General features: G+C 40.0%; 1 protein-coding gene across 33 annotated transcripts in view; it reads right to left on the bottom strand.

Moving 5' to 3' along the window:
* The window catches only part of NRXN1 (neurexin 1), a 736,316-nt gene that overhangs the window by 113,325 nt on the left and 601,881 nt on the right, over positions 1 to 21,110 (bottom strand). For all 33 annotated transcript variants that reach the window (XM_066993543.1, XM_048078446.2, XM_048078445.2 and 30 more), the window contains one exon: positions 9,304 to 9,475. In XM_066993543.1, coding sequence (XP_066849644.1) covers positions 9,304 to 9,475 — 172 coding nt within the window. The remainder of the gene's footprint in view (positions 1 to 9,303; positions 9,476 to 21,110) is intronic.

Genomic DNA, 21,110 nt, shown 5'->3' with positions numbered 1-21,110 from the left:
TCAAGCTAAAATGTCCTTTCAAAGGAAGTAAAATAAATTCAAAAGCCAAAGGATCTTGAGACATATAAACAAAAAGAGATCATCTGGGTATCTGTGGTGTCAAAACAAAAAGCCTAAAGTATAACAAAAGAGGTTTCAGGGCCCTGGGAAGATGACTAAAGGATTGAGAAGCACAGGTAAAGTTTTCCTCAATCCTCGCAGTAACGTGGAGACACTTGGAAAAAAATCAGGTAAGCCCAAGTCATCAATGCCTGGCTCCAAGACTAGTGCCTCCACCAGAATTTTTGCTTTTATAATCATGCAAGATTACCTCTAAGACAAGAGGTCTGCTGAGGCTTGACAGGATCCACCTGCACCCAAGCAGGATCATCGGACTCACCAAGGTGATCAACTCTGGGCAGGTGCATTCCACAGCAGGGCAGAGGACTGTGGCCTACAGGGGTGTTTCCTGAGCCAGCGAAGCCCCAGGGGAGCACAGCGACCTGCCAGGGGCCAGCCACCCACATGAGAGGCGTGTGTCTGTGTGTGTGAGGCAGCAGTAACAGCAGCACCCCCCATGCATCCATAAGCAGCCCCTAAGGAACATGGTGACCAGGGAAGGGGTGAGTAGACCACGCAAATGGGACAGGGCTTGTCAGCTAGGTTGTGGTGAAGTAGAGTCTTCCACAGTAGCGTGAGGTGCCCTTACAGAACAACCTCACCCTTCTGCTGACTGGAAAGACCCATTGCAGGGAGGTGGTGCTGAGTAAGGCAGCCCAGCCTGCTCCCTGTGTAACAACCAGTGCAACTGAGGAAAGGTGGTGGGTGAGAGTGGTAGGAGACTGTCTGCTGAGAAGTACAGAGGCACCCACTGTCTGACCTGTTCTGCTCTCGAGAAAAGTCTGCTGCTTACCAGGGGCTTGTATCAGGGATGTCACCATGAGACTTGCAAGCATCACACAGCCTAATGACTATTATCTGCTGCTGTTGTTTCATGTGGGCACTAGTGATGCAGCCAGGGGAATGTTGCCCCTACCAAGTATTGAGAGATTGTTCTAAGTTTGTGAGCTTTGCAACTCATCAGAACTGGGAGTTCAAATCCCAGTGTCTGCCACTGGGACTGATCTACCAGCATGACAGATCAGACTGCAGAGTCTCAAAACTCTGACCATAGCAAAGGAAAGCATGGGAGAGAGAGAACCAGGAGGTATTCTCCTATCGAATGAAGGAAACAAGTCTGAAAAAAAAGGTGAAGATGATGTGTTTCCAAACAAATAAATAAATCAATAAAATGGCTCATAATATTTAAGCATGGAAAACACCCTGAAATTCCCAGGTCCTAACAGCAATAGCCATGGAGGTTTCAAAAATGACCCTACAGCAAATGCAACGCAAGGCAAATACTGAACGACAATTTACTTGTTAGGTTCCTACCTCCTTTGCCGTTATCATTTTGCATAGATATGTTGGTAACAGACTGTCTGTCCATTTTATTAGAATATTCAAAGGAATGTTTCTGAAAGAGCCCAAGATCTCTTTTGGATACAACACTCAGTCCTGAGAAACAGATCTTTAATTGTATTCAGTGTAGCTGTAGGGGCTTGAATTTGGAAGGCCTAATGGTATGCATGTTAGACACTTACATGGATTTCTTGAGAAATACTAATCCATTCTGGAGAAACAAGTGTACCAACACAAATTTCTTCTGTTAATTTTATGGTCAATCTCAACTTACAAAATCGAGACAAATGGATATCACTTATTCTAAATAGGGTGCATTGTAATAGCTGACTCTCAGCATATAATTTAAAGTCAGGTGTATCCCATGAAAAGGTGGCAAATACGCTGTCTAGTTTCCAGATCACAGAGAACAAGAGAAGCATTTAAATGTGATGTCCCCCTCACCTAGCCCTCAGATGTTCTGCAATTAGAATCTAATTTAGCCCACAGATTGAGGGAAAGTCCCTAAGACACCTGTGCTTTCAGGGTTTTAACTTTAAGTGATAAAGAAAAAACAAAAACAAACTCATGATAGAACTATTATGTATTATACTAAAGTCCTAAGAACTTTAGCTGCCAATTGCCATATCACAGAGCTACTTAGCACTGACCATATCGTTAGCCTCTGGTTCGATCTTCTGCCACTATACAAGGACTATTGCACAGATACTTCTTTGGTGTGTGTGTTCGTTCATAATTTATACTCCACAATCACAGAAATACATCTGTTCCAGTAGTAGTATTTTGAACAATCTTTGTGTCAATCGCTTGTGTTAGATGCCTGTGCCGTCAAATGTAGGTCTATGAGACATGGCTATGACATAACTGTGGAGCACGAGTACAGTTGCAATTTAGTATTAAAGTTATGTAATTAGTTATGCTTTCCTAAGGCTGGCCAGAAAGAACTAGCTTTGACTGGGATATCATTATAGATATTTGTCTACAGCAGACTGTGTCTTCCAAACTGCTTCTGGGTCTCAGGAATTGCTGAGTATTCACAGCAATATGAATAGCTTTGAAACCATAGACTGGTAGGCCAATATCTAATAGATCATCTTATATCCATGTGTAACAACCTGATTTATGATGAAAATCCTGAAGGAAAGGTTCCTTCTTTTTTTTTTTTTTTTTTAAGGGTCAGCATTGGGCAAATTCCCTCTGACAGCATAAAGCATAGTGTTATTCACAGAAAAGTGATTTTGAAAATCCTTCACAATAAATGGTGATTATTGTGGTTTTAGAAAGTCAGCTAGCTTGTTCTGATATACTTTCCTAGACTGGTAAAGTGTACATCCTTTGCTACTACAGGAAAAAAAAATAGAAAATTAAGAAAATTGTTTTTCTTATTATGAGATATGGTTATGAGTACTGCTGTGAGAAAGGTGTGTACACACAGACACACATCTGATTTGAACTGAAACAGATTTTATTTCAGGTATGGAAGAAAAGGTTGCTTCAAATTAAATGAAATGCTTTGTTCTCAGATCACTATAATTGCTTATAAACACTGGGCAATCCTGACGTGAAAATTTAGAACGTATTATTTAGAAAACACTGAAATTAATATTTTGACATTACTAAACCCAATTTCTTTTCATTCTGTTATTCTATTTTGCCTTTGGCCATAATTATTAGTTCAGTTTGACCCAAATTAACAAGTCCTTTGGTTTCTTCCCATAAATGAGTTCTTAGCAAATCTATATTTCATTCTGTAATTGTTACCTAACTAAATTTACAAGAGCAGCCAATTCACAGTAGTAGCTGGAGTTGCTGTTGTGGTGCAGTACCATAGCCGCAAAAGCAGACAAGCATTCAAAAGAGCAAAATAAAACAAAATTTTGAAACAGAGAAGATAAGAAAATCATAGAATCATAGAATCATAGAAACGCAAGGTTGGAAAGGACCTACAAGATCATCTAGTCCGACCATCCTCCTATCACAAATACTACCCAGTAAGCTACTAAATCGTAGTAGCTGCACCTAGGAAGGAACAACCACATGTATCAGTACAGGCTGGGGGATGACCTGCTGGAGAGGAGCTCTGAGGAGAAGGACCTGGGGGTCCTGGTGGACGACAGGTTGACCATGAGCCAGCAGTGTGCCCTCGTGGCCAAGAGGGCCAATCGGATCCTGGCGTGCATTAAAAGGAGTGTGGCCAGCAGGTCAAGGGAGGTGATCCTCCCCCTCTACTCTGCCCTGGTCAGGCCTCAACTGGAGTACTGTGTCCAGTTCTGGGCTCCCCGGTACAAAAAAGACAGGGATCTTCTGGAAATAGTCCAGTGGAGGGCCACAAAGATGGTACAGGGCCTGAAGCATCTCCCCTATGAGGAAAGGCTGAGAAACATGGTGCGGCCTGGTTCAGCCTTGAGAAAAGAAGACTGAAAGGGGATCTTATTAATGTTTACAAATACCTTAAGTGTGGGAGACAGAGGGATTTGGGCAACCTCTTTTCAGTGGTTTGTGTCGACAGGACAAGGGGAAATGGCCACAAAATGGAGCACAGGAAGTTCTGCACCAATATGCAAAAGAACTTCTTCACAGTGCGGGTGATGGAGCACTGGAACAGGCTGCCCAGGGAGGTTGTGGGGTCTCCTTCTCTGGAGATATTCAAGGCCCATCCGGACGCCTACCTGGGCAACCTGCTCTGGGGAACCTGCTTTGGCAGGGGGCTTGGACCCGATGATCTCTGGAGGTCCCTTCCAATCCCTACAATTCTGTGATTCTGGACAGCCTCTCCCTTTGGGTCACCGCAGTCTTTTTGGGGCAAACTCTCTGCCTGGGGGAGACCATGGTAAAAACTGCGGTCAGAGAGACTGCCAGCAGATAGGATGGACTTGGAAGGGTGGAGGGACAGAACCCTGTGCCCCACTGCACGAGCTCCACAGCCACCATGGCAGCACGCTGCGGGCGGTTGTAATGCGCTGGGTGCCCCTCCCCATGCTTGGTGGGCACCATGTGGTGCCACCCTCCCAGGGCCATTTTCTAGGCAGAGGGCAGGGGCGCAGCGAGAGCAGGCGGGTGCGGCCTGGTTGCACAGCTTTCCCGGGCCGCCCCTGGCCAGGCATGGCCCCAGTCCTGCTGAAATGCAGGGTCGGGCGCTGCGGCTGCTCCGAGGGGGCGGCCGGCCTTGACATAAGGAGTGGAAAGGATGGGCATTGGGTGAAATTAGGTTAGTCTATTGATCAGGAACTCTGACTGCACAGTCAGCAGTTTTCTCATTCCTGTTTAATATGACTGGAAATTATGCTGCATCCAGGTTGAGATAATGGGAAATCACTATCTGAAAAAAAGGCCAAGGTGAAATATTGAAGTTCTTTAGGAAGGTGCAGGGGGATGGCAAACATTAAGTAAAGAAACATCATCAAATTTAGTTAAGAAAGGTGGAATATACAAATGCATTACAGATCTGGACATTTTAGTCAGTTATCAAAAAACTATAATATGACATTTCTAATCATAATCATAATCTAATCATAGTGCTACCCATCAGCAACTGACAGAATGAGAAAGGGGGAAAGCAGTATGAACATTTAACAAAAGGCAGAAATTGAAGTGTGCATGCCCATAGCTCTAGCATTGCACTCAGAGAAATAGCAAGAGAGGAACTTTGCAGTCACACACACAAACACAAAAACACTTTGACATGAATCCAAAAGCATGTATGTACTGAAATGTAAACCTATGTTTCTGAAAATCATCCAGCCCTTTGAGCTGGCAGGTTCCATAGAATCATAGAATCATTCAGGTTTGAAAAGACCTCTAAGATCATCTAGTCCAACCTTTAATCCAGTACTAAAGTCCACCACTAAACCATGCTACTAAGTTCTACATCTACACGCTTCTTGAAGACCTCCAGGGATGGTGACTCAGCCACTTCCCTGGGCAGCCTATCCCAGTGCCACACAACCCTTTCAGAAAAGAAATTTCACCTGATATCCAACCTAAACCTCCCCTGGCACAACTTGAGGCCATTTCCCTTCATTTTATCCCTTGTTGAAGATCTTCAATATCTAGGATTAAAAAAAATCTCCCTCTATAATCCAGAAACAGACAGCAACCTTTACAAGGGTAACTATCCTCCACAATTGCCCACCCCACCTTTTTCCCTTTTATGTCTTTCTCATTTCACATCTGCTCAGATAAAAACTGAAGGTGGATTGGCCCAGACAATAATCCTGAATATTGTCAGAGAATCATGTACAAAAGAAACATTCTAGGTTGTAGTTATCAACGAGGATCGTGTCTGAATTTCATACAGCTCTAGAACAAATTGCAGAAACTGGCTGTGGAAACCCAATGGAGCACTGAGATATGATACTTTCTGCAAGATGTCTACTTCTCTGACTGCTGATGAAGCAACACTAGAGAACCATGTGTGCTGCACCAGCTGGAAGACCCTTCACAAGAGAGTTGAACTCCGAGCAGCTCCAGAGATGCAGGACTGAGTTCAGGCTTCCTACAAATCCCACACAGTCTTGTCGCAAGTTCTTTTGAAATAGTTGCTTGCTTGAAGTATCAACTGGGGTGCCCACAGGCACCCTGCTAGCAGATAACACAGCACTGACTGTTAGTTGGCCTCAAGACCATCCTCTGTGCCATTATCTGCAGCAGTTAGATGGGGCTGTGTGAAGTCTACGCAGGCAATGAAACTGGAAAATCCTGAAACTCTGACCAGAACTTCCTCTCAGAAAATTTTCACCCTGTATTTTTAGATGCCGATCAAAACCAAGCAATGTACAATGTCTTGTACTCAGACACTCCAAACAGAAGTGTAATTCAGAATATACTCTCTCCTTGTAAAGAGAGGAGAATTCATTAGTTGGTATGCTTTAGGCAACCATTATTTATTTATTTGTTTGTTTGTTTGTTTGTTTTGGAAATCCAGTGTATTTAAGAATAGCAAACTTACTAATTAAGCTGCTAATCTTGCTTCTATTCTTAATAAAAAATAATAATTAAAAAAAGCAACAACCAGAAGTAGGAGAGATAAGCCTTTGCTTATGTACAGTGGTCTGGACACATTAAAAATTATGCAGGAAAAATAATAATCAGAAAACAAACACAAAGCAAAAATAATATTCGTTCTAGCACTGAACTGAAAGCTAATGAGCCCTCACTCATGCAAATGACATCAAATTTGTTCCAACTTGTACAACTGCAAAATGTCCTCCATCAAAAACAAGAGCAATTGGCAAATTTGTTGGTTAATCAGTACTGCCAAGCACTATTGTCAGTCTCTAAAACAGCAACAGCAGCAGGACATCTAAATTGGGTGCAGCAGCATTTGCCAAACTGTTGTCTTATATCACTTGTACAATTGAACTGTCAGTGATATCTTTTAATAGAGTGCCATTAATCTCTTCAGAGCAGTATCAACCTTGGTCAAATGCATTATAGTCTTCTGGACAGGCCTGTGTCTTTTCTATAAGTTACCTCAATAGCAGTCTATGAAGAAACTGGTTTAAAAAGGATGTAAGTGAAGAATACCTAACCTGATGGAACAGCATGAACATATAAAAGAAAGGTATAGCTAGACACTTTCATGATGGAAGGAGAGGAAAAGAAATGGAAGATGAAAATAGGGAGGATGGATTTCAAAAGCAATGCTATGGAATAAAAGAGCCATAAAATATTACTAAAGGAAAGAAAATGAAAGAAACTTAAGGAAACTGAAGACCGTCAGTAGTCTTGGAAGATCCAGCAATAAAATAAGTTAAGGAATTCTGTACCCCCGCTGATGAAACAACTGGAAATGCCTTCAAATGTAGGTTGTGCATGGATTGCTTGAAGAAACTCAAAAAGTTCTCATTTTTCTTTTTGTCACAAAAAAATTCGACCTCCAGTAATCCCATCCCAAGGAAATCACTCTATTTTCTGTATCGATCTCTGTTCAGTGTAAACAAATTCTGTGTGCAAATATCCTCAGAACTCAACTGCAGTTCATCCTTGTTGTAACCATGTTGTATTTTTGTGAAGAAACAGAACAGACAAGAAAAAGAAAATATTTTCGTACTTATAATTTATGTATTATATATATATTCCATTCTGCTATATACAGCTCAAACATTTACTAAAACACGCTTCTCCCCAGCTTCTACCATCTTATTTCAGCTACCATTTGTCAAGCACTGTAAAAGTTAGAAAACAAGGAGGAAACAGGAATATCTGAAAGATCACAGGACATATTTCATTCAGTATCTTCCAAACTCTTTTCCTAAGAGTTTAACACCTCTCAAAGATATATCTAACCTAAAGACATGAATCATGGCTAAGAGCCAGAACTGTCACTCTTTCATAAAATATTAGCATACAAATTGTTGTGTCTTTTTTTTTTTTTTTCAGACAATGCCTGCTATAGTAATTTCACTTGAGATCTGAAGGGGTGAAAGGCACGGACTCCTGATGGCTCTTGAACAGGAGACCTCTATTGCCATTTTTCACCACTACATATACTTTCCCCATAGCCCCATGCGTTGTCCACATGCCCAAATCTGTCATACAATTGGTTAGAGACCCTCAGACACATGCCTCAAGCCAGCCAGCAATTGGCCACTGCCCAAAGCTCATCTTTAACACTGTAGCCAATTTACTTTATCTTGACCTTGCTCAAGTTTTTGATTCTACCACTTTTTTCCTCATTATCTGTAATTCAGGGACGTGTGAAACAGCGCAAAGCCACCTGCAAAGTCCTTTCCCACAGAGATCCATATTTTCATTTTTATTTTTAATTCTAAATTATCTCCAAGAAATTATCTGAAAGGTGATATTTCACCTGTGGAATATTTTTCTATTTATTTATTTATTTAAATCAGTTTAACTGTTGGACTGCTACCCAGACACCAACTTAAAAAACAAATCCTAAATACCAATAATTGGAACAGAGAATGGCTTATCCAATGTCCTGTTCCACCACCAAAATGAAAAAAAACTTTTACTTTTAAATCAGAACCATCATTTCTGTAATAGCAAATAGCAAACCAGAATACCTTTCACTTAGATCTCTGGATTTGCTGCTTTTTATTAATAGTATAAACACTCATACCAACTGTTAACAGATAATGTGCACATTTGTAAGTTACCCTTAATGGCTCAGTAGCGGTACTCAGTGAGAATGGGACTGCATATCTGAAAAAACTGTTGCCTTTAAAAATGAATAAAATCAGTAACAAGGTAATCTTCAGTGCATGACATTTGCATAAAATTAAATATGGGCCCAATCAAGGAAACTCTATATTAACACAAGTGGTCATGTTGAAGTAACCAGCATCGCCTACATAAATAATATAGCATAGTTTGCATTTTTAAGTGAAGGCATGTTAATTTTGTTGGTTGGTTCTTCAACTAATAACTGAACACCTTTTGGTTTACACTTGGAACAATTCTGCTAAATTCAAACGTTTTAATAACCTCTTGTAATTAAAAGAACACAGACAACCTATTACTCAGAAATGTTTTACCCAATCAGTTGGAGATTGATTTGGGAATTGCTTTACTTTGTAACTTTTGTCAAAGCCTTTTCCCCTTCCTCCCCCCCGAAAAAAAACAATAATCCAATAAAAACAAATGAAAACAAGAATCAAACTCACAATTTCAAGCCTTGATAACTGTATTTTTCCACTTCCAGTAATAACTGGAATTTGTGCTTTTAAATTAATTAGGAAATGCTATCATCATGAACTGCATATTGCTCCAGACTCTTTAACTACTTAATTAGCTACTAAAACACTGCAAAGGAGCTGACATTGCATTAAAAGAGGAGCAAAATGATCAATTCTCCACACATCCCCAATCCTTTTACACACAAAAGTTTGTGTAAGCACTTACCTGCTGGGTAGCGTTCAATAACTGGCCAGTTGTCCACCTGTAATGTGGCATTGCCACCACTTCTCGTGAAACGTACTACGTGGTATTTTCCATCATTAATGATTGCGTTGATCTCTTCGATAGAGATGTCATCCGTTCCAACATTAAACTTAACTCCAATTTTTCCCTGGTGCTGCATGTTAAAGAAAAAAAATAAAGGGGGAGAAGGGAAGGAGAAAAAGAAGAACTAATTAAGAGTTGTTTTAGTAAGACAGACAGTCTGTCATATAGAAAAAGATTTTCAACAACATCTTCCCTCCTTGGATTTAACTTCTGAAGGCTTGCATGTGGCAGTGACAAGCCTCCTGACAGTTCAGTAAGTCCAGGACGTTTCTTTGATGGATAATTGATATTCCAAATGAGTTATTTCACCAAATTGAGTTCTCTCTTTTTCCAAGACCAAGACAAGGAGGGGAAAAAGGAGGATGAAAGCTCAAGTTTTCTTTCTTTGCCCCCCTCCCTCACCTTCAAGAGAATTAAACACCTTTCTTTCCTTTTAGGCTTTCAAAATGGAAAGCATCAGAGCGTCACTTGGAAACTTGGAAGAAGTATGAGGATTTGCATTTCTTATTTTTATTTTTTTTCCCAGTGAAGAGAGCCTTTTCATCACGTTGTACTAACTCCAAATCATTAAGACAAGGATGGACCAAGTGACAAATGGAGTTTCCTGATCTGAGCTAGAGGGGAGTGAAAGGTATTTGTGAAACAGACAGCATCTTGTTCTCACTGAAGAGCAAGACTGATTCTTCTGCTGAGATTAGCTTGTAAACTCCTGTGTCTGAGAGTGCCTCCAGCTAAGGAGGCTTCACACACATGTTTATACCCAGGACTAAGGCTGTTGGTTTTACGGTTAATTAAGATATTGGCATGTTTTCATTTTTATTGTCTTTTAAGTATTGAAATGAATGTGTTAATAGGACATTTAGAGTTTAACAAAGACTTTTAAAGTGTGTTAAAAGTTTAACTTAAGGGCCTCATGATTTTTTTTTTCTCCTATAGAAGCAATTATATTCCTGAATAAGGACATCTATTAAATTAAGGAGAGAAAAAAAAAAAAAATCCAACTGCACAGCATGACATTAGGGGGTTGTGCATAGTAAGTGGCAAGCTTATGTGAAATTTCATGCTGTTCGTACTGGTACTTCCTTCTTAAAAGTTAAAAAACTCCTTAAAGTTTTTACACTACCATGTACCAATGAAACATCTCACCTCATACCCCTTGGTATGAATACCACTTTGATCTTTCCAGACTCAGCTTTTCCTCTCCAACAAAACTGTTGTGTCTCTTCCCTCTTTCTCTTCCTATCCTGGCAACACACCTCACAGTAGGTGTGTCCTGTAGCTCCTCACCTCTGGAGGTCTCCCAAGTGGTTAACTCAGGAGTTCTTCCACTTTATTTTATTTTTAAATATCTGACTGCAACTTCCAATACTGCCTGTGTTTTCCATTTACACAGTTAAGCAGCTGCTGAACACCCCTGGAGAAAGTTCCACAACCCTGTGGAAGCTCTCACCACACTAAGTTGTACTTTTCTTCATTTTGCTCTCACTTCTTCAGCTATGATTTTTTAAAAACTATAAAAGGACCATTTTATACTGAGATTTGCAGAATGACTCTGGAAAGCAAATTGTTAAATTTATTTACTTGCTCAGTTCCTTAATCAGGTTCTAAACATACCTGTTCTCTCCTTGTGGTTTGTCTTAGCATTTCTCTATTGACTTTCTCTATCTCCTACTTTTCCATGCCCATAAGGTGTCAGTGAGGAATCTACCTCACCTAGCACACACACTCGCCTTCTTCCGCCTCAGGTGTGAGTTGCAGAGCAATCTCCCAGTTATCCTGGGAGAATAACCATAGCTCTTCTTTATTGCAGCTGGTTCAACTATGGTTTAGAATAGATTTCAACACTTTTCTCCCATGGATGCAGTAGCTTACTTGCTTCACCTGTTTCTTTCATATGCTTATATACAGAAATATATACAAAGAAATACAACATTGTTTTGGCCCTAATGCCATCTCTTCTTTTGAAAATTTATGAAATGCAGAGAAATGGCATGCTAATGATAGTGACATATGCACCCTTTCACAACACTTTCAAGAAATCAAAGGCATTGAGGATTAAAAAAAAGCCGACTAATTTCACAGTGATTCATAATTATACTGTTCATAACCTACACTTTGCATACCTGCTTTTCTATTTGCTATATATATGTCTGTATATATATATATATTCTTTTAGATGAAAAAATGACAAGGGAAAAAAAAATCTTTCAGTGAATAGGACAGGTGCAGGCAAAATGAAGTGGCATAAAAGGTGAATATATTATCACCTTTTCCAAAATAAGATAATGTAGTGCTGCACTGTAAATGGCTAGGCACTGTCAAGTGAAATTAATGTATTACAGGCACATGTGCAGACCTTTAGCCTTACTTGATACACACATACCTGCAAGTGAAAAAATAAGTTTCCCTGACTTCCTTACATTTGTACAGAAGTAGTGTGCACAGCGCACAAAGCACACAGCTGCATTAGCAGAGTATATTACTCTAATAGCTAATAATATACTATAGAGATTATTTTTGGGTGTATTTCTAATATATTTGTGTAGCTGAAAATGTGAAAAACTTTATATTTAAGGGAGATGTTTCTTTTTCTTTCTTTTTTTTTTTTTTTTTACACCTCTTCAGCATCTGTGGGAATTTATGTAACCTCCTGTAAAACAAGGGAGCAAATCTGAGTTTCAAGTTTAACTCTTATCATTAAGACTTAAAAATATTGAAGTTTGGCCTCTATCATGCCAAACGTGATACGGAGTAGAACCCCATTGTGCACGGCACTTTAAAACCTCAATATACAACTAATGTTGTGGATCAGCTGAAGTACAGTAACCTGTTCAGATAACCTGATCTCAGCCCCATGATATTTAATATAATTAGAAAGGACTGCCTTTTTAAAAACTGAAGCATACTGAATTACTATTTCCACTTCTTAACCTTTGCAAGCCTCAGTTACATAGTGCAGTAGTAGAAATACAATTTCCTTTATAAGCTGTTCATCCATAATAATCTTTTAGTTAGTCTTCCAATCAGAAATGGCCTCAGACAAATGCTTAGTCAGAATTTCCCTCTTAGCATCCTCATGATGGGCACTACAGGAATGTTTGTGTATTACTAAGTACCACAATAAGTCAGCGTTACTGTTGAATGATAAGTCAGCATTACTGTTGAATGATGTTATCCTTGCCAGTGACCTGAAATAGCAGAGCATTTCACGCTAATGTTTCTAGGGGTTTATTTTTGCCCACTGGAAAAGATGATCATTTCATAGCTCCCTGGTAAAAATCAAATCTGTTCATAGTGTCTGTAGAAGTCTACTTCACTCTTTACAGCTGTTAGCTTGGTTTCATTTTTCTCCCAGTTGAGAGAGAACATAGTAATGGAATCAACTCATTTTCTATTGTGTCTTTATCTAATCTGAACCAGAACAGCTAAAATAAAAGAGTATAGACATGTAGGAAACGGGAAAGTCTCCAATATTCTCTTTGACAGGGGACAGAAGATAGGACACTTTCAGGAGAAGTAAAAAAAAGTTCAAGAAACAGTGTAAACATTGTCCTGTGTCTCTGGAACTTTGAACTTCAACCCACAAAGCGCTATGAATATTGTTTGCAAGTATCACACCACCACCATTCCCTGGGACAAAGCAGCAGAGAGACCTCTGATTCACCTACAGAGAAACTAAGCAACACTGAACTCCAACCAGCAGTTCTTCATAAAAACATAACTTGCAGTTTGCAGGTGTTTTGTGCTTGTAGCTCTCCTGAGATCAGGGTTAACTTTCTCTCTACAGCACCACCCAGGCAGATGAGGACACTTGGTGTTACCTCAAGTAACCTTACACGTTAATGCAACATGCCACATAGGCTTTGCCTACAGTTTAACCTCTGCAGTCTAGCCACTTGTAGGAACCCAAACTCACAGAGTGAAGATGAATATGTTAATGGCTTCAAGTTAGCTTCACATGAGCCAGCAATGCACGCTTACAGCCCAGGAAGTCACCACATCCCAGGCTGCATCAAAAGAAGCATGGCAGCAGGTCAAGGGCGGTGATTCTTCCCCTCTGCTCCGCTCTCATGAGACCCCACCTGGAGTACTGTGTTCAGCTCTAGGGCCCTCAGTATCAGAAAGACATGGACCTATTAGAGTGAGTCCAGAGGACAGCCACAAAGATTATCAAGGGGCTGGAGCACCTCTTCTACGAAGACAGGCTGAGAACTATTCTATGATAAAAACGTGAGACCAGTTAGACAGAAAGATAGGACTTAGAGGTGGAGGTCCAATTCTATATTCCCAATGTGCTCTGAAATGTTAAGAGTTTTGATTACTCAGACAGTATAGGTGCATGCCTATATACCAGTCATGTCAATGTATTTTGTCTTCAAAAGCACTGGCAGCTACTATTGTACTCTAGCATATTTTCAGGAATTGCGTGCTTTAAATTCTTCTACCTTGGCTTTAACAAGCTTCTGACAGCACTGTAAATGCTGATAAACACGAGAACCAAGTGAGAAAGGTGAAATGCAAAGCAAGCCAGCAACTGACAGTGCAATTTGTTTCCTGCCAGACCCTGCTCCTGTGCTACCGATCTGCCAACTCCAAAAGCAATAAAAGTTACAGTAGTATAAAATACACATATATACATCTCCAGAATAATGATATTTTCTATGGCATTGTCAGGGTTTTGCTGCTCTCTGTAGTAATAATTCTGGAATCAGTCAAACAGCTATGTGCAAATTTGGCACAACAGTAGTTTTAGAAGAGACCACAGACATCCTAAGCTCATAATACTTACAACCTTTAACCACTTCCAAAGAAAAGTAATAAAACGGTGACTCCCCCAGGTGAACAAATAAAGAAAAAACAAAACAAAACAAAACATTCATGCCTGCCAGCTTGTATCTTATAAAATCACTGCCCAGAGGCACAACTTTCTGGTGAATGCAGTTAACAAAATCTTAGAACTAACTGATGGCTTACTTTGATTTTATTAAGGAATAAATTTATTGAGCTCAACTGAGAAAACAGAGCAATTTCACTCAAATATAATCAGAGGCCAATATTCTATATTATAGAAATGCATGCAGAATCATTAAAATAATTATAGTATGAATCCTCTAGGGACATGTCTATGCACAAAAAGTACTGTTTTCTCAGGAAGTGAGGAGGGGGATGTATAATGGACAGAAGATACATTTGAACTGCAAGATTAATTGAGTAACTACATATGTTTTATCCAATAGTATTTCTTATTAACATCTATTATCTTCCAGAGGAAATGTTTCCTGGGGAAGGGCTTAGAAAACATTGTTGTGGTTTTGCCTGGGAGAGTTAATTTTCTTCATAGATGCTGTTTTTTTTTTTTTTTTTTAATAAAAATTCTGGCGATAACACACTGATGCTTTAGTTATTGCTGAGCAGTACTTACACAGAGCTCATTAATGACTTTTCAGCTTGTTGTACTGCCCTGCCAGTGAGGAGGCGGGGGGTGCCCAATGAGCTGGGAGGGGACACAGCCAGGACAGCTGACCCAGACTGACCAAAGGGACATTCCTACCATGTGGTGTCACACTCAGCAATAAAAGCTGAGGTAAAGGAGGAAAAAGGAGGAAAGGGGGGATGCTTGGAGCAATGGCATTTGTCTCCTCAAGAAACCATTATGCATGATGAGCCGTGCCTTCCTGGGAGTGAAGAGAGATAAAAAACAACTTAATTTTCATCAGCAGTAATAAAATATTTCAGTATACTGCAGGAAAGTTTTTGGTCTACTGAAGGAAAACTTACTATAGGCATAGACATTCTTGCATCTTCCCTCATCCCAAGTACTTACAGTGTGGTTTTGTCTCTTCATGAGCTCAGAAAGGTAACTATTTCCTGCGATGAATTACAGCTTTCAGCATATCACTGCTTGACGTACTGTAGAAAATGTAGGAGGGGCTTGAAAACTCTATCATACAGCTAGCAGGCAAAGTTATCAGTCCTAGGTTGGCACTTCAAGCAAGGAGGAAAGGTTTTTGTTGATGTTTGGTAGGGTGCATCCACTCTGTATTCAGTCTTTTATAGATTGTAATCTAACAAGACTGAAGCTGTTCAGTTTCTCCTTCTTTTCCCCAAAGCTGTAAATACTTAGCTATGGTGGAGACCAAAAATTCTTTTCCCTTTCCCGATTGCTAAGTGAAGAGATTAACCTATTTCCCATGATCCTTCTTTCCAGTTCTCAACATTTATTTGCATCTTTCCTCATATTTGCTTGTTTCTTAAACCCGTAGCTCTGCAGTCCTTGGGATATGAGAAAGTCTCTTTTCATTTTAAAATAAGTTCCTAGTTCTGATAATTGTACAGAAAGGCTTAGAACCCAAAGCCTTATGGGCTACTGCAAGAGCAGGCTAATAGAAAGAACTGAAAATCTGTTAAATCCCATGATTTTAAACTAAATGCTTTACTTTTTTTTTTTTTTTTCTCTAGTTGGAGGCACGACACTCTGCAATTGACAAATAATTTCATTACTTTCATATCAAATCTGAGCAACATGCAGCTAAGTGGTGCTTCCTTTCAATCCACTCTCCCAGAAATTTTGACTGCTCCTCCTTTATCACTGGACCCTGCTTCTGGAAGGATTTGTTCTCCTTTACTTGGCGCTCAGCCTCCTGCTTGCTAAGACAGTGGAACTAGAGGGATGGATGGACAATACTTTCTCAACTACTCTACAAGACCTTATCTACAGTTGACTGGTCTGGTTGCATGGCTTTCAAGGCCTTGGGGAAGAGTCTGTTACACAGTGTGCTTGCATTTAGGAAGTTTTTTCATGACTTGAAGATTTGAGCTATGGCTGGAATCCCAAATGCTACCATTGGATTCCTGCAAGAAGCACAGTGCGGTCTGTGGTACCCATTCACACACACCACTCTAATTTATCTCAGCAACAAAACACTGTCTACTACTACACTTAGTCACTACTCAAACTATTCAGAGAGGAAAAATGCTGTCTGCAGAGCCACCAATGTTACCAATATTTCCTGCAGCATCTGTACATGCTCACCTAAGTGAAAACCATAGTGCACATTTTTCATCTAGCAGTGACAATACAAGGCACTTCAAAAACAGATCTTTAATCATAAATATACATCAGCAAACCTTTTTTTTTCCCTCCCCTAATTTTGGAGACCTCAATCCATTGTTTAATGGATTTTGTTAAAAGGAGAGAGAGAATTTGCAATATATCTTGTTCTAATATTTTATTCAAAAGCTCTGTAAGATCATCTCATAAACCTTTAAATGACCTCAGTCACATGCCATTAAGGTAAATATATTTTCTAAATTAATACAGAAATAGTTAAAAAATATTGTTTACCTGATACCCTTGGTTGATGTATAAAAAATAGCACTATCAGCGTAACAATATTATGTATGCAAATACATGCAGATGCCACCAGAGATACTTCACTCTTAAATGTTGTTCTGTAAAAATTAAGAAACTTCTTGCCTTAAACCAATGACCCTTACAAGAAGTAAGTGAAATACAAGTTCAACATCATACTAATTTACAACTGAGGCATATATTAAAAACCAAAAATAAAATCTATGAGGCTTACTAACTGGAGAAGTGACACGACTTTATTTATTTATTTATTTATTTAGTCACAAAATGTCATACATCCACAGAATAAAAATCCTCTCAGTAATGTATCATGGACTGCCATGCCTACCATCTTGGCATTTCAGAAGAGGAAGAAGCTAGTCTTCACTGCTATGACATAATGATTTGTATCACTTTCTGCTTTAAAATATCACTTTCTGCTCAGTCAGGTTAAATCCCTGGTGACTGGAAAAAGGGAAACCCCTCCCTAAACCCCTTCCCCTACACTTAAAAAGGGTAGGAAGGAGGACTCGGGAAACTACAGACCGCTGAGCCTCACCTCTGTACCTGGCAAGACCATGGAACAGATCCTCCTGGAGGCAATGTTATGACACATGCGGGACAAAGAGGTGATCCAAGACAGCCAATACAGCTTCACCAAGGACAAATCATACCTGACCAATTTGGTGGCCTTCTATGATAGTGACTGCATCAGTTGATAAGGGAAGACTGACCAATGTCATCTACATGGACTTCTGTAAGGGCTTTTGATGCAGTCCCACACAACATTCTAATCTCTAAATTGGAAAGATACAGATTTGAAGGGTGGACCATCCAGTGGATAAGGAATTGGCTTAATAACTTTACCCAGAGAGCGGTGGTCAATGATTCTTTGTCCAGGTGGAGGCTGGTGGTGAGTGGTGTCCCTCAGGGGTCTGTACTGGGACCGGTGCTTTTCAATATCTTCATCAATGACATAGATGATGGGATCGAGTGCACCCTCAGCAGGTTTGCAGATGATACCAAGCTGAGTTGTACAGCTGATACCAAAGAAGGAAGAGATGATGCTATGCAAAGGGACCTGGACAGGCTGGAGAAGTGGGCCCATATGAACCTAATGAGGTTCTACAAAGCCAAGTACAAGGTGATGGACATGGGTCAGGGCAATTGCAGACATCAGTACAGGCTGGGAGAAGAACTCATTGAGAGCAGCCCTGCAGAGAAGGACTTGGGGGGTTCTAATGGACAAAAGGCTTGATGTGAGCCAGCAGTATGTGCTTGCAGTCCAGAAGGCCAACTGCATCCTGGGCTGCATCAACAGAGGCATAACCAGCAGGTTGAGGGAGGTAATTGTGCCCCTCTGCTCTGCCCTCATGAGGCCCCACCTGGAGTACTGTGTTCAACTCTGGGGCCTCCAGCACAAGAAAGATGTGGACCTGTTAGAGCGAGTCCAGAAGAGGGCCACAAAGATGATCAGAGGGCTGGAGCACCTCTCCTATGAAGAAAGGCTGAGAGAGCTGGAGAAGAGAAGGCTGTAGGGAGACCTCATTGCAGCCTTTCAGTACTTAATGGGGGCTTATAAAAAGGATGGAGAAGCACTCTTTACTTGGGTGGATAATGATAGGACTAGGGGGAACAGTCTTAAACTAAAAGAGGATAGATTTAGATTAGACATTAGGAGGAAATTCTTCACTGTAAGGGCAGGGAGTCACTTGAACAGGTTTCCCAGAGAAGTTGTGGATGCCCCATGGTTGGATGGGGCCTTGGCCAGCCTGATCTAGTAGGTGGCATCCCTGCCTATGGCCAGGGGGTTGGAGTTAGATGATCTTTAAGGTCCTTTCCAACCTGAGCCATTCTATGATACTACATAATTGTTGTCACAAATTGCTCTAAATATTGTTACAGCCATTTGATTTACACATAAAACTCAGTAAGCAGAAAATGTAGAAATATGTATAAATCTGCAATTCTGACACTGCATTTTCAATTCCTAGACTGCACTGTTTTTGTTTAGAATTAAACATCATAATTCTTACTGCTATATATCATAGCAGTATTATTTCAACTTATTCTGATGATGAATTACTGGGATGATACAATTACCCTAACAACCAGCCCCCCAAAATGCAATAGTTAGGGAAGACATATGGTATAGAGCCCGCAGCAGCAGCATACTGCATCTTATTATCCACTCAGCATCATTACTGCAGTACACAAAATCAAATTTTTCTGACAATATGCAATAAAGAACAATTTAAGTAGTCAGCTCTTAATGTGGTACTTTCTGTCAAAACAAACTTGTAGCACAGAAATGCCTTAACCTTGCTAGCATCTCACCCAAGAATTCCCAGTTGTGGCGAGCTGGTATGGATGGGTTGAAGAGACTACAGATGCTGTTATACCAAATGGAGCCACATTTGAAGGGAAAGAAAGCTTGGCCAAGGTAACTCACATGCCTTGACTTTGCTCTTGCATACTTATTTTCCATGCAGACAGGCACCTGTGAGCCTGTACACCTCAAGTATAGTGTGTTCAGCCTGAGAAATTACAACTATTTGGGAGCTCTAGCTACTCAAAGACAAACTGTTTCTCCCCTCACATATGTCAGCATGTGTTTCCAGATGAGCATCGAACTGAAAATTAGGCTTGGTTTCAATCTTTTTATAGGGTTTTTATACTGAGAAAATTAACATAGCTTTCCCAGGACTGGATACAGTCATCTGAAAATGTAAAGATACTCCTGGAGGAAAAACAAACAAACAAACAAACAAAAACATAGCACCTTGATGTCAGAATAATTTAATCTGCACTAGAAGCTGTGTGGCTTTAAGGATATTGATTTCTGTGTTTAGAAAAGCTTCAGAGAATTCTTCCAATAATTTGTGTGTCTGAAACAAATCCAAAGTCAGAGTCAGTAGGAGGCACAACTGGGACCAGAAGCAATTAATCAGCAAATTCTCAAGCAGGCTTTCATGCTAAATGATTAATAGCCATATGATCAACAACACACATGCTCGTGAAAACACAAGTAATAATTTTTTTGAGAATCTGGGTCAAAGAGTTTTTCCATATTAAAAACCTGTAAGGAGTTATTAAAAACAAAAAATTGTGTTAGACACCCAACTCCTATTGAGCTGTAATGAAAACTGAATTCCTACCTACCATTCAAGCCTTTAAAAGCTTCACATTAATATGAATGGTAATCTTGAATATATCCACAGACCACTGACACTGGGACAAAGTAATTTAATCACTTTTGTTTAAATGTGGGCTTTGCGTTCTTTTATTCTTCTGATTGCCTGTATAGAAATAAATTTGCAGAAGTGTTTCCTAACCCTTCTCTTGGTCTGGGGTCTCCAACTGGAAACAACCTGGTCCTAATTTATCTTGGTGGCTAAGTGATTTGAAAGTTTCACACCTAAACAGTGGACCCAGATTAATATTTTTGCCTCTTACTTGAAAAATAAAGAAAATGTGATAGTTTCACTTCAGAAACTTACTGTACATCTGAAATGATACATATCTGCAGAAATTCAGAAGTTCAGGAGAAATTATAGAACAACATTGAACACTGGTCTATGAAACACAGACAGTGAAGTGAAAAGGCCTTACACAAGAAAACATAGGTCTGCTATGTACCAGATAGCAGAGCTACAGATAAGGTCTGGTACGACACGCAGAACGGCAAATCCTAGCCATTGTCTCATTTTCTGAGCTCTCCTGTCTTTTCCTGTAACCAGCTTTCTCTCTCTTACCATCAAGCTTAGAGTCATCCTATAGCAAGATTTAATGCTATGTATTAAATACATTACATTAGTTGTCTCTTTTATCTTTTTGTCACCTTGAAAATCTTTCAGAATCAAAAGCAATTTGACAACTTCCCTGCATGCTGTGCTGAGATGTGCAATGCAGAGTAGCCTATTACCAATGCTACAACAGAGGATCTTACTTCTTTTGATCACTTAATGCAGCAGAGCATGTAAAAACCTTACACTGACTACATGGAGCACATGAAGTGATCAAACACTGCCAGTTGACTGGACTGTGAAATCCAACTTGTAGCTGGAAGGGGAAAGCAAAAGCTGATAGCTGTCTCCGCGTTTTCCTCTGATACTGCTGCTAACAGTCCCCTAGGTTTGAATGAGATTGCTTTGGCATCTTTAAAACAAAACAAACCCAAACCAAAACAAAGACACACTCAAAACAAAACTAAAAACAAACAAAAAACACTCTGTGGAGGAGAAGTGCCATGAAGTAATAAAATAGCTGTGTAAAGGAAATCAACAGCTTCCTACGAGGAAGAAATATTTGAAGGAAGCATCACAAAATAGCATGAGCAGTTTTAACAATGTGT

The sequence above is a fragment of the Anser cygnoides genome, chromosome 3 (assembly GCF_040182565.1).
Source record: "Anser cygnoides isolate HZ-2024a breed goose chromosome 3, Taihu_goose_T2T_genome, whole genome shotgun sequence".
Classification (NCBI taxonomy): domain Eukaryota; kingdom Metazoa; phylum Chordata; class Aves; order Anseriformes; family Anatidae; genus Anser; species Anser cygnoides.
This window is presented reverse-complemented; position numbering and strand designations above follow the sequence as displayed.